This window comes from Melospiza georgiana, chromosome 20 (assembly GCF_028018845.1).
Source record: "Melospiza georgiana isolate bMelGeo1 chromosome 20, bMelGeo1.pri, whole genome shotgun sequence".
Taxonomy (NCBI): domain Eukaryota; kingdom Metazoa; phylum Chordata; class Aves; order Passeriformes; family Passerellidae; genus Melospiza; species Melospiza georgiana.
In genome coordinates this window covers 10,025,512-10,039,616 of record NC_080449.1, presented here as the reverse complement: position 1 = coordinate 10,039,616, position 14,105 = coordinate 10,025,512, and the positions used below count along the sequence as shown (strand labels likewise).

At 49.5% G+C, this 14,105-nt stretch overlaps 1 protein-coding gene across 2 annotated transcripts in view; it reads right to left on the bottom strand.

The window, feature by feature from the left end:
* The window catches only part of COL5A1 (collagen type V alpha 1 chain), a 129,222-nt gene that overhangs the window by 70,708 nt on the left and 44,409 nt on the right, over positions 1-14,105 (bottom strand). For both annotated transcript variants that reach the window (XM_058037998.1, XM_058037999.1), the window contains exons 5-7: positions 2,336-2,467; positions 575-721; positions 212-460 (exon numbers count right to left, since the gene is read on the bottom strand). In XM_058037998.1, the coding sequence (XP_057893981.1) occupies positions 212-460; positions 575-721; positions 2,336-2,467 (528 nt within the window). The remainder of the gene's footprint in view (positions 1-211; positions 461-574; positions 722-2,335; positions 2,468-14,105) is intronic.

The following is a 14,105-nucleotide window of genomic DNA, read 5'->3' as shown; positions in this document are numbered from 1 at the left end:
AGGGGAATAATCCTTAACAAAATTCTAAATATCTGCGTTCCCCACCCTGAAAAATGTGGAGCGAAAACATTTTCCAAGAAACTTCCTCTCCCTGCAAATGCCTGAACCACTTATGGATTTACCATCTGGCTGCTCCCGTCTCCTTTGCTTCCAGGTCTATGAAACAGCAGAATTAATTAAAAAAAATTTAAAATTAATGAATTAAAATTACATCAGTCTCATTGTAGGTGACGACAGTGCTCGTGGGGAGCTCAGCTTCCACTGCATTTTCAGTGAGGCCACCCTGGGGATCGATTTCCTCGTTGTAGTTGATGTCTTCATAGGGCATGGGAGTAAAATACTCCTCGTTGATGGTCTCGTAGTTGTACTCATCAACCAGGGGATCCTCCACTGCTCCATCCTCCTTGGCCTGCTTCCCGGGGTTCCCTCTCTCAGGGGGCGCTGTGGGAGCTGGATTATCCTGTTAAATGTGGGAAATAAAGCACCACAATCAGAGGAACAAAACCATTGTGCCTCATCCTCCCCTCTCACAAAGGTTCAGCACCCACACCCCTGCCAGGACCTGCCTCAGTACCTGCTTGGTTTCAGGTTTCTCTCCAGCAGCCACTTCAGGAGGGCTGGGTTTGGTGGTGGGGCTTTCTGGTTTGACAGCTTCGTCCACGTCCTCGTAGTAGGGGTACTCGTAGTAGTAAGTGTCACCTTCTCCCTCCCCGTCCGTGTACTGCAGGGAGAGGAGGAGAAGAAGGGAATGAGGGGGGAGCACCCAGAGTGTCCCTGCCAGCTCCTGTGGACATCACAGCTTCACACTGCGAGCTTAGGTGGGATATCTGGGAGGAATTCCTCCCTGGAATGGGTCACCCCGAGCAGCTGGGGCTGCTCCATCCCTGGAGGTGTCCAAGGCCAGGTTGGACGTGGAGCAACCTGGGACCACGGAATGCGACCCTGCCCTGGCAAGGGTTGGAATCTGATAAGCTTTAAGATCCCTCCAACCCAAACCAGTGACTTTACGATATTTTTTCAACCTTGGATTGCTGAAACTTCTCAGACCTGCCACACCTGACCCCTTGAGAGGAGCAGAAAGCCCTCGAGCCCCGCGGCCGCTCCAGCACCATTTCTGCACTCACAACACCTCTGTGACTTTCCAGCCACCCCAGGCCTGCAGGCTGGAGGCCTTGGAGGAGCAGATCCTTGCAGCCTTGCCCACAAGGCGTCAGCCACTCGCTCTTCAGCAGCAAACCCAAACAAAGGCTGGTTCCAGGCGGGCACGGCCCCGCTCCTCGCCAGCCCTGCGCTCCCTGGCAGCGGCCGCCGGCGTGTGGAGGAGTTGTTCCTACATGGAGCAACACAGCCTCGGGACAAGCCAGCTCTTGTTGGGCTGCTGGCTCCAAAAGAGGAGTTTTATTTTCCTGCTGCCACAGATTTCCACCAAAGTGCTGTTTTATTTGTCTTATTTATTGTTTCTGCAGAAGCGCTGGCGGAGCTTGCCTGGGGCTGTGCCTCGCCGTGAGCATCCCAAAGCCCTGCTTAGGTGCTGGATTAATTTAATCCCAAAGATAAACTGGCAGGGCTGATGGCATTACTGGTTCGTGGGGATTCCCTGACCCTACAGGTCTGGGCTCAGCTGAAAGCAAATCAACCCAAGAGGATGTCAGGATGCCAGACAGCAACTGCAGCGAGCTGAGACTTCTTTAAAAAGGGCAAAATTCAGGTGATGCTCATTAAATTCAGCCACACCCAGGCATTTCTGATTGGGCAGCAAACATACAAATGCACCCTCCGCCAGCCTTTTTTATTGTTTTTCTTTTTTTAAGGAAAAGGCCTGTGGTGAACCCATCATACAAAAATTATTGGGCCCAGCAGCTCCTAGGGATGACTTGGGAGCATTTCTGCCAAAATGAGATTAAAAGGAAATCCAGGGGAAAAATGGCTCTCCCTCCTTTAACACCTGTTGTTTCACAGAATATTGAGTAAGAACTGTTTAATCCTTTTACAAGTCCAACAGCATAACGGGAAATTTAGAAACGGGTGCTGGTCTGGACAGGAGTGGAGCTGCCAGGGAAGGTCAGTAATCCACACTTGGCTCACGTTGTCTCTCCTGTGTTTCTGAGCTCCAAAAGGATGTTCCTTTCAGTCTCTGGAAATGGAAGGAGCTCAGAAAGAAGGAAAACTCCCAAGATCCAAACCCAGAACGTGCAAATCCTAAAAACAATCCCTGTTTTGGACGTTGGAGACGAGTCGTGGGGATGCTGAGCGGGAGGAAGGAGCCACATGTTTGAGAGGCTGAAATAAACCCAAATATTGGTGGTTACACCCAAAACCATCCCCAGAGACTCACGTATTCATCCTGGTTGGGGTCCTGGGACTGGGGGGAGTCGGGGATGGCGGTGTCACAGTCGGGGCTGTAGTGCTCACAGTACTCCAGGGCTGCCCGCGGGTCCGCCACGATCAGGAGCTGCTGGATGTCACCCTGCAGGGAGAGGAGCACAGAGGGTCAGGGATGGCTGCTGCTGCTGGAGACACCAGCCTGAGGCTGCAATCAGAGCCAGGAACACAAAGAAATGGAAAGCAAAATGCCATTTTCCTGACATGGGCACATCCCCTGGGATGAGCCAGGGGAAAAGCTCCATGTCCAGGGAGCAGCTGCTTCTCTTGGGCTGCTTCACAAGGTGTGACCCCACTGTGCTTCATCCCCAGCCCCAAATCCACCTCCCCAGAAGACAAATCACCCAGTACCACAGCACTGACAGCCCCAAGAAAGCCAAGTGCAGGAAAAATAAAAACAAAAACTAAAGGTGTTCATACCCCCTCCCAAATCAGCAATACAACAACTCCTTTCCACCTGGTCCTGTCCAGGATAAGGTTGGATTTACACCTCATGCAGAGTCACCCTGGCCAGCCCCAAAAGCTGCTTTTTGGCCTCAAGATTACTCTGCTTCTCCCACCCCACCAGCTGGTCTCACATCACCCCCTTTTTTTTTTGCATCTTTCCTTACCTCAATGTTCCACCCACAACAGACACAGCCAGAGATTAGAAATGCATCTGATAAACCCAGAAAAGAGCCAAAGGGAGGCTTTTTTGTACTAAAACCCAGGTGCAGAGGAAGCTCATTAGGCACCAGGGCTGGTTGATGGAGCAGCTGCTCCCTGAAGCCCGACACAGCCACAGCCAGAAGGTCAGAGCAGAAATTGCTCTGGAGTTTCCTAAAGAGCCACCACGCTGCTCAGCCACGGTGCCAAAATCCAGTTCATTCAGCAGACAGTTACATAAGACTTTACTACTTGGATGCTTAGAGCTGATACTTTAATTAGGGGAGGGAAAAAAAAATCTTATTTAATAATAGACAAACATGGCTAAAGCATCAGGGGGAGAAGCAGGAGCCTTACAGCAAAACTGGGAGGATGATTTGGGCAGTAATAGGAACCAGAAGCTCCGAAGGGAGCCTGGCCAGACTGGCAAACAGCCCTGTGGAAAAGGATATTTTTGAAATTTTGGGCCAATTCTGCCTTGGTGTGACTGGATCATGGATGTATCCCCCCAAAAAAGGGAATGCTGTTCACATTTTGGGCAGAGATCCACTGGGGCAGGAGCAGCTCAGAGCTGCCTGGAGCTCCCTCCTCCCTTCCCAGGTTGTCACTTCCCTCCCTGCAGCAGCTCAGGAACATCTGGGCACCTCTCAGACCTACCCCAGCCACCCTTCAAAGAGCATTCACTGAAGCTCATTAGTCATTGTTTCCAGCGAATAACCTTTACAAAATTAACAGAAATGTCTGCAAAGTGGGTTTCAATTTTCCATTTTTAAAACAAGAAACATCTTTCTTTCCCTTTCCCTTTCCTTTTTTTTTTTTTTTTTTCGTTAATATAAATCCAGCCCTGCCATTACTATTCCAGCTTTTTCTTTCACAATGTAACCACCAAAACTGGGCTTAGATTATTGGGGAAATAAAATACTCCAAGATTGAAATGTTTTATTTTTGTAGAACATTTCCTTTTTCCAAGCAGCTCTGGCCACCACCTGCCCATGGGACCCATGGGGAAATTGGGCCATGGTAGGACCCCCTGAGCTGGGGGTCCTGGGGGTGTTATGGGGTTACTCAGGCCATAAATTATAAAACCATCCCTGTCTGCAAAGGCACTCCAGAGCTCCAAACCTGTTCCTTTGGAATTCCCTCCAGCAGGGAATACCCAACCCAGACAAGGCAATCTGTGGCTGATGTGAAAACCCTTCCAGCTGCTATTTCTGCCCCCAGCACCTCCCTGACACCTCAGCTAAGCCACTTGGGCCCTCCTCTCCCTCAGGTGCTTAAAGCTCCCAGTTTTCCATGGGAAGTGCCTGGCATTGTTGGGATAAGCTGAAATAAACCAGCCCCAAAGCAGACCTGGGACTTGTCTCCAAGAGGCAGGGGAGGCTGAAAAAGCTTTTTCTCCCTGATAAGGTTGGATTTACACCTCATGGGGAGCTGATAGGCTGCGTCCCATAAGTGAGCAGGGCTGGAGCTGCGTTTCCTCAAGGAACAGATAAAGCAAGGAAAGGCATCTTGGCTAAACACAGTGCCAAAGGTTAAGCAGAAGAGAATTTGCTAAAGCTGGGTTTGTTTTTAGTCTCAGCTGATGGCAGCTCCTGAGCTATGCATGGGGAACAAACCTTGATCCCAACCCTGCTTCCCTGCAGTAGCTCGGGCATGTTCAGCCTGGGAGAATATGGAAAAAAAACCACCTGAAATCCCTGCAGAAAACTGAAGATCAACACACCCAAGGACAGCGTGGGCCCCACAGCTTGTGCTGGGTGAGAGGGGGAGGCTGAGCAGGGGAAGCTTCCTGCTCATTCTGGGTCAGGAACTTGGGGAAATCAGTGCATAACTGAATAAATCTGGGACGTGGGGAGCGCCAGGAAAAGGCATCAGACGGCTCCGTCAGAGCTCACCACGCTCCACAGGCTGCTGCTTCCCCTCTCCTTTTCAAACCCAATCACCCTGCCCAGAGCTCATCCTTGCCTTGTTCCAGCCTGAAAAATGCAGGAGAACCAAGGCTGAACCAAGGCAAAACCCAGGAGAACCAATGCAAAACTCAGCAGAACCGAGGCTGAACTGATTCAAACCCAGGAGAACCAAGGCTGAACAACGAAAAATCCAGGAGAACCAAGGCTCAAATCATGCAAAATGCAGGAAAACCAAGGCTGAACCAGTCCAAAACCCAGGAGAACCAATGCAAAACCCAAGAGAACCAAGGCTGAACCAATTCAAACCCAGGAGAACCAAGGCTCAAACAATGCAAAACCCAGGAGAATCAAGGCTGAACCAGTCCAAAACCCAGGAGAACCAAGGCTGAACCAATTCAAACTCGGGAGAACCAAGACTGAACTGATTCAAAATCCAGGAGAACCGAGGCTGAACCAGTGCAAAATGCAGGAGAACCAAGGCTCAAACAATGCAAAACCCAGGAGAATCAAGGCTGAACCAGTCCAAAACCCAGGAGAACCAATGCAAAACCCAGGAGAACCAAGGCTGAACTAAGGCAAAACTCAGGAGAACCAAGGCTGAACTGATTCAAAATTCAGGAGAACCAAGACTGAACTAAAGCAGAACCCTGGAGAACCGAGGCTGAATTGATTCAGAATCCAGGAGAACCAAGGCTGAACCAGTTCAAACCCAGGAGAACCGAATTAGGGACAACTGAGAGCCCAAACTGGGAGCACCCAAGGCCCAGCAGAGAGGCTGAGCAGCTCAGGGCAGGGGGAAGGAGCAGAGCTCAGCCCATTCATCTTTGTTTCACTCCCAGCAAGCACCCAGCACTGGGGGATACCCTGTGCTCGCACTTGTAAAAAGCAGCCAGGAGTAAAAACCTTGTTAGCCAGATTCCCAGTCAATTGACCTCATCCCTCAGCAGCAAACAATGAAAGGGGCTAATTTAGGCTGCCATAAAAAGCCCCACTATCTGCACCTCACAAAAGCCGCACAAAGCTCTGCTGTCGAGAGCCCCATTTCTGGGATTTAAAAAGCAACTTTCAATGGAGCCAGCCACGCTGGGAGGTTCGGGGGCCTTTTGTGTCCTCTCCAGTGTGCTGCTGCTAATAAACTGTGCCCAGGGATCCAGGGATCCTGCCTGGCAAAGGGGAGCCAGCCCTGCTCCCATTCCACCCTCAAGTGTCCGTTTATTTCCCTGGTTTGGTCACAAATCAGCCCAAAATCTCCTGCCCAGCTGGATTTTTGCAGTGCTAACAAAGATCCCGTTAATCCACGCACACAGATCTGCATGGGACAGGGTTTTCCAAAAGAGACAACTGAAAAATGCACCAATAAAGTGGTTTGAAGGCCTGACCAGCCCAAAATCCCATGCTCAGCTGGATTTTTGCAGCTCTAACGAAGATCCCATTAATCCACATGCACAGTTCTGTGTGGGGACAGTTTTCCAAGAGGGACGACTGAAAAATGCACCAATAAAGTGGTTAAAAGGCCTGAGCAGCCAAATCAAAGACTTGTTTTCAAGTAATGAGTAATTTCAGGCAGGGAGCAAGACGGAAACACTCTGGTGTTGCTTTGTGGAAGTCACCAGCAGCGTCCTCCAGCCACCCACACAGTGGGTAAAGTTCTTTTTTGGCCTGACAATGAGTTGGTCAAAAGGCTCAAGGAAGTTCTCCAGTGACTGCAGCACTTGGTAGCATCCAGAGGCTGAGCTCAGTTGTGTTTTGCTGGCTTAACAAAAAAAAAAATTCAAGTGGAGAGTAAAAAATTTCAAGTGGAGAATAAAAAAATTCAATTTTTTTGCCTGCCAATAACCACAATTGTATAGATTAGGAGAGGCAGTGTTTAAAAAAAGGGATAAATCCCACTTTGGCCTTTATTCCTAAAACTTTTGGTGAAGAGGAAGAGGCAGGACAGCACATTTCTGAGCAGGACTGTGAGCTGTGAGGGTTTCATTTGCTCCACCAGACAGATGGAAGTGCTAACTGTCAGGACCAGTAAGGATCTGCCTGACATTTATGGTAAAGCCATTTATGCCTGATGACTCATTTGCTTTATGGATTAAGTTCCATCAAAGCCAGTTTAACTCAACTCCCCAGCCAGCTCCCAGACAAGGCTGGAAAAGCTCTTTCTGGAGCATTTTTTAACACTTATTCTATATGCTTGCAAAAAAAATGTCACATCACTTCCAATGACATCAACTTCAGGAACTCAGAGGAATCGTTGTGGTTCAATGAAATAAAAAAAAAACCCAGCTGGAGAGGAGGATCAGAGTGACTTCATCTGGCACTGGCTCCCTAAATCCTGGGATTCTTCAGGGCTCCCACTGATCATTAACTGGACTCGGGTTAGGGCATCACCCCAAAACTCTGAGATTCAGCATCCCTAGGAGAAAATCCTGCGGGATTTTGGAAACTCCTGCATTTCAACTGGATAAACACAGGCCCAGGGTCAACACTGATAATGTAAAATTTTCCCAATTATTTGGAATCACTGAGGTTTATCCTGCCAAACTCCCTGGCTCCATAACCCCAAACCCAGGCAGAGAAAGGCAGGAGTTCAGTGCAGCTCCAGGATGAAGTGGCAGCTCAAAAACCCCTAATCCCTGTCTTGGAGCCAGCCTGGCAGCCCTCAGATGTTCCACTTGATAAATCCTGTCACTGGCACTTCCCCTGGATTCTCATAGCCCAGCTCCAGCCTGGGGTGGTGTTGGAGACACCAGCAGGCCCAGGAATCACCACAGGGAAACCCCAAAATTCAGAGGGGCTGGAGGTGCTCAGAGCATCCCAGAGTCCCTCCTTTAATCACAGCAGCTCCAGAAAAGCAACAAAACTACAGCAAAGGGGTCAAGAACGCCTCAGCATCCCCCAGTCCCTGTCCCCATGTCCTGAGCCCTCTCCTGGCCAGGCACAGACACGAGTGACCCCACAGACAGAGCAGCTGGTGCCTGAAGAGCCTCCTTTGGGCACTGCAAAATGGGAAGGTAATTGTTGAAAGTTTGGCTAAATAATAATAAATTAAAAAAGGAGAAGCTTGACTCGCACACAGCCGTGACTCAGCTACACATTCCTGGTGGTTTGGGTAAACCCAGCTGGACGTTTGTGTCCCCATCCTGCTCACAGGGGCTGCAGGGCTGCTCTGGGGTTACCCCAAGAACAGCTCCTGCTGCTTGGGGCACTCAGACAGGAGCCTCTGCCCAGCCCTCTTTGGAAAAACAGGTTTGATTCAGCAGAGCAGGGAGAGAAGCGTCACCAGCACGAAATGTGGCACCAAATTCTCTCAAGGGATGGGAAAAATTTCTGGTTTTCACTGCATCTCTCTGTGGGGACTCCAGTGAAACTCTGGGATCTTGGCTGAGCCTGGGCTGGGGGTGCAGCACTGGGCTTAGGGTTTCACTGGGGTCCCCACACAGAGATGAAGTGAAAAAGAGAAACTTTTCCCATCCCTTGAGAGGATTTGATGCCACATTTGTGCTGGTGAAACCCTGAGCCCAGTGCTGCACCCTCAGCCCAGGCTCAGCCAGGAGTACCCCTGATCCCTGATCGGGTTTCACTGGAGTTCCCACACACAGATGCAGTGAAAAAGAGAAACTTTTCCCATCCCTTGAGAGGATTTGATGCCACATTTGAGCTGGTGAAACTCTGAGCCCAGTGCTGCACCCCCAGCCCCATCCCAGGCAGGACCGTCCTTGATTTTGGGCTTGCAGAGCATAAACTCTGCAATTATCACAGCCCACGAGCTCTTCCCCTGCCCACAGCAGCAAGAGGAGCATCAGCCCTCTGGCTGGGTGTTAATTAACCTCTCTGCTAATTGCCCAACCTTTGTGCTTTACAGTCCCAGGGAGGAAGGCAGTTTTCCGTGCTGTGAGGATCCCTGAATTCTCCATTCCTCCTGCCTGCTGGGTCGGAAGAAACAAGGCAGGAAAGTGTTGTCCCTTCCTTGTCCCCTCCAGGAGAACAAGAATGAACCAGTGCAAAACCCAGGAGAACCAAGGCTGAACTGATTCAAAACCCACAGCACCTCTCCATGCTGTCCCCAACTCCCAGCCCTGCCCCAACACAAAACCAAATCCCATTTTTCCACCCCTAACTGCTGCATCCTTGGATCAGCCACCTCGTGGCTGTTTAAAATTCAATTAAGACTCCTGCCTTAAAATGAGGAGGTTTTTTGGAGTAAAGGGCTGCTTGCAGAGCCCACAGAACACTTTAGGTCTGTCTGTGTGCGCTATCCCAACTCCCAGCTCTGCCCCAACACAAAACCAAATCCTATTTTTCCACCCCATAAGTGCTGCACCCGTGGATCAGCAGCCTCGTGGCTGTTGTTTAAAATTCAATTAATCAATTCAATTCAATCCTGCCTTAAAATGAAGAGGTTTTTGGAGCAAAAGGCTGCTTGCAGAGCCCACAGAACACTTCAGGTCTGTCTGTGTGCTACCCCAAACCCAAGTGTGGAGCAGTTCAGCAAGGACTCCTCACTGGAAGGGAAGGACAAGCCATTCCCGGAGAGGGGAACAAAAGCCAGATGGCTTTGCTAATTCTGGAAAGCTCTCCTGAAGGTGCTGTCGCTCTGCCAACACCCAAATACCAGCCAAGGACTGCATGGCAGGGCAGGAGGCACCACCACAATCTCCATTTCCATGTGGATACTTCCCATCCCAATCCCAGATAACCCCAGAATCAATAACCCCTAAAACAAACACAACCCTGAGCACCCTAGCAGTTCATTTTTCCAGGTTTTGTGGTTTTTTTGGGTTTCCCAAGCTGGAAAAGGCACTTTGGGAAGGGCACAGCATCCCTCAGCAGGGCTGGCAAGGACAGCCCCTCCATGGGGGGACAGAGCCTGGCTGCAGCTGGGATTTCCTGTAGAAAATTAAAGATTTAAGGTAGGGAACACAAGCAGGAAAAAGTGGAGAGAGGTTTGAATGTCCTGTCCCTGCATCCTGGGCCAGGCAGGGGATGTGTCCAGCTGTCCCCTGACTCATGTCTGAGGCTCCAAACCACCAGACGTGGGCTGTGTGCTCCCCTTCAGAGCACAAAAGTGGCTTTTTAGTGGTTTTTTAGTGTTTTTTAAGTGTTTGCTGCAGGGAATTCCACCAGAGAGCAGGACCCACCCTGAGGAAAAATGATTCTGTGGCTTCTGGTTTTCCTCCTGGCTGACATCAGCCCTGGGAGCCTGGTGGCATCACCACTGCAGCCCTGTGGGACCAAATATTGGCAAGGTTTGGGTTTTCACTTCCACTCTGCTTTCCCTGCTTCTCGCTTTCCTTTCCCCCCCTGCTTTTCACTTCCCTTTTCCCCCTGCTTTTCACTTTTCCTTTTTTCCAGGTCCTTCTTAAAACTGGATTTCTCTGCATTTCACCTCAGTGGGATTGGGGAGGTGCAGCCAGAGAAAAGCAGCCAAGCAGTGGGGACTGCAGGAAAGGGAAAAGGCAGCCAAGGTGCCTTAAAAAAACAACAAAGCTGCTAAAAAACACCTAGAGAGAGAGATATCCTTAAATCAACAACCTGCTCGGCCACTCTGCTGGGCTATTTTTATATATTTATGTCTGTTGAACAAACCACAATTTATCTCCTGGGGTTTTTGGGTGCAAAACAATCAGTTCTGGCCACAGAAAGCAGGATGGGGCTGCAGGCCCAGTCTGGAAGGGTGGCTGGGCTGGAAGAGGGGCTGCTGGGACAAAAGGCTGCTTTATATTCCCTCCTTCCCTCCACCCTGGCCAAGCACTGTGTTCTAGCACAGGCAAAAAATCATTGGAGAGGCAAAAATAATAGGAGAGGCAAAAATAATAGGAGAGGCAAAAATAGGAGAGGTTTCTGCAGCTCTTTTGCAAAAAAAGGGGGAAAAATAATGGCACAGTTCAGGTTTTTGAAGGGCAAAGAATAGAAAGAAAGGGAAGAAGAAGCCCCTGCCAGTCCCACTTCTCTCCACCCCAATAAAGAGAGAACATCACAATAGGAAAATGAAACTCGAGAGCAAAGCCAGCCTTTACATTTGCAAAATGAGCAGTTTTAAACTTTTTTCTTTTTTTAATTGTGTGCTCTGAGCAGATGGCCTGAGCCCCCCCAGCAGATCAGAAACACATGTGAGGAACCAGCAACCTGAACCACAGGTTTTTACTGAGCTGTAGTTCAGGTTTCATCCCATTGAAGTGAATATTTTCCCTCTGCAGCAGCAGCTGTGTGGTGGGTGACCCTCAGAGGGGCTTTGCAAATGTCCCCATGTGCAGCTGCCCCTGTTGGGTGTCCCTGGGTGCTGAAAATCCTCAGGGATCTCAGGGATGCCATCACTGCCTGATTGAGGTTCATTTTGGCTCTCTAATTCTGGATATTTGTCCTTGTGACACCTTCAGATGTCACCTTCAAGCAGTGCTGACTTCAACCAGCTCCTGCACTGAGAGAGGGCAAACACCCAGATTTGGGAGTTTTGGGGTAATTCTGGGGGATTTCTGTCGCTCTGCAGGGCAGGGCTGGGGCTGGGTTCTCACTGGGTTATAAACCTCACACTGGGTCTGATTTGGATCTGGTTAACCCATGCACAAACCAGGCTTGACTGGAAGAAAGAATTGCTCTGCTGGCTCAGTTCAGAGCTGCTGGCCAAAGCTGAACCTTCCATTTCAGGGGGAGAAGGAAAAAAAAAAAAGGTAAAAACCCACCCAAAGTGCCTCAGTTTCCTTTGGCTGCTCCCAAACTGCCATGATCACAGCAAAGTGTTGCACCAGCTGCTCCCCCTGCCCAGTTTGGACTGGAAAAGGGGGAACTGGGTTCTGGGAAGAGCTGGAAAGAGAGAAAAGCAGCTTTGGGGTGTGCTGGGCACAGCCACAGGGAAGGGGATGCTGAGCTCAGAGCTGGGGTAGGTTCAGACCTCTCCTTTGTGGGGTTTTATGGGGCCTCCAGTCCCACCCAGTTAATTTTTAACCCCTACAAGGAGCTCAGATTGGACTGGATCTTTCCCTACAAGAATCCTACTCAGAGCAAAGACTTGGAGTAAAGCTGGTGTAGGCATTTCCTAGAGGGAAGCATCTTCACCAAAAGAGCAAAAACCTTTTGTAAACCCAGTTTGCAGCTGCTCACCCCTAAATATTCAGCTGTGGGCACCAGAAACCTGGGGCAGTGATTTCATCTGAAGCTTTAAATTCAGCCATGAGGAAGCTCTCTCTCCTCATGAATTCATCAGGATAACCCTGCATTTTTTTTGGCTGCTTTCTCCCCAAAATCAAGCCCTGGGTGATCCCTGTGTGCAGCCCCAGGTGTGTGTCTGTCTGTCCTGATAATTCTTCTGTCTGATGGCTGATTTCAATCACTTCTGACAGGGCAAAGAGGCTCAGGATAATTAAACTGCTATAAATGTCATGGAAACAGACAGCTCGGGAAAAGAAACCATCCCAGAGCATTGGCTGTGCTGAGCTCTCCTCTGATCAGACCAGACACACACCAACATCTCTTTAATGTCCCCAGCACCCCTTTCATGTCCCTACCAGCAGCTGAGGCAACCACAAAGCACAAATTAGAAGGGATCCAGGCCTGGCTAATCCCAGAGCATGTCTGAGCTTCCCAAATTCCCACAGCTGCTGGAAAAACATGGGCTGAGGCACCACAAAATGAGCACTTCTCCTTGCCTTTGTGCCTATCCATGGAAAGAAAAAAACCCCAATTCTCCTCAATTTTCCAGCCCCAAACAGATGGAGGAGGGAAGGGAGCATGTCCAGCTCTCAGCTAACAGATTCCAGAGGGATTTCAGCAGATCCAAGGGATTTTTTGGATACCTGTCAGCAGATCCAGGCTGGCACTGCCACCTCAGCTGAGCCTTTCCAGTGGCTGCTCCATCTGCTCAAGACACTTGGGATCATTCCTGCCCCTCCAAACTCTCCCTGGAGTTATTTTTTCAGCACATTTGGGATCATTCCTGCCCTTCCAAACACTCCCTGGAGTTATTTTTTCCCCCTCTGTGATTTCTGCCTTCAAACTCCTCATTTGGTGGCTCCCAAATCAGCATTTCTGTCCTTCTGCACGCAAATTACAGCCCCAAGAATAGAGGCCCCACAACCACCACGTGCTGAGCTCTCACTGCTTTTCCATCCATCCTTTATGGTGTGCTCCCTGCACAGCTGGTTTTGCCTTCTCCCCCCTCCAGAGGATAAATTCCTAGTAGGAATTTAACTTTGAAAGGAATGCTTGAAAAGCTGCTCAAAACTGAGTTTTTAGGGTTGTTTTAATCAAGGCACCTTCCATCTGTTTGTAATATTAAAGCCACCCCCTGAGTGGGACTTTATAGCAAGAGATCCCTCAAAATCCCCAAATCCATCCCTCAGATACCTCCCCAGAATTCAAACACGGAGGTTTTTTTACCCTTTTTTTGTAGTTATTCTCCATTCCAGAGCTTTAACAAACCACCAGTGTGAAAAACCCCCTCAGCAGCAGTTTTTCCAGCAGTTCCTTCCCATTATTTTCCAACAGGAGCTGATTTGGCTCAGGTACATTCACACGGAGTGGTTTTGTTCCCTAATTGAAGCATCAAGTCAGATTATGCTTCTGAAGCAGCAAATGAGACTATTCACCAAAAAAAAAAAATCTCTTTATCCTTGCTCAAAACATTTGCTTGCCTGGATATGCCTATGAAGAATAACTCAGGGAGCTCCTAAAAATGGGATTTTGCAATTTTAGCCTCATCTTGACAGTCAGAAAATGAAATTTCCATGCAGAGACAAAGCAGTGGGACAGGGTGACACAGTGGTGTTGTCCCTGAGAGCCACCCTGAGTGTCCCATGTGCCAAGCAAGGCTCAATCCCATGGACAGCATCCCAAAAGCCTCATTTGGACCCTCTGGAAAGCTGCATCAAATGATGGCCTGCACATTGTGGGAGGCATTTACATAAAGGAGGAGAGGGTCAGCCTGACCTTCAGTGTCCAGCATGGAAATTAAAAAAAAAAAAAAAAAAAACAAAGAAAAAGAAAAGAAAAATCCCACAAAAGCCCAGCCCAGGCCTGTGCAAACTGAATGGGGCCAAATGAATGGCTGGCATTGTGTGCCCTGCTGTGCCAGCCCTGGAACTGGCACTGAATAAAGCTGGGATGGGGAGAGGATGGGGCCAGGAGCAGTTCTGAAAGCATCCCCTGGTTTTGTGTGAGGGGTACCCCAAAGGACACCCA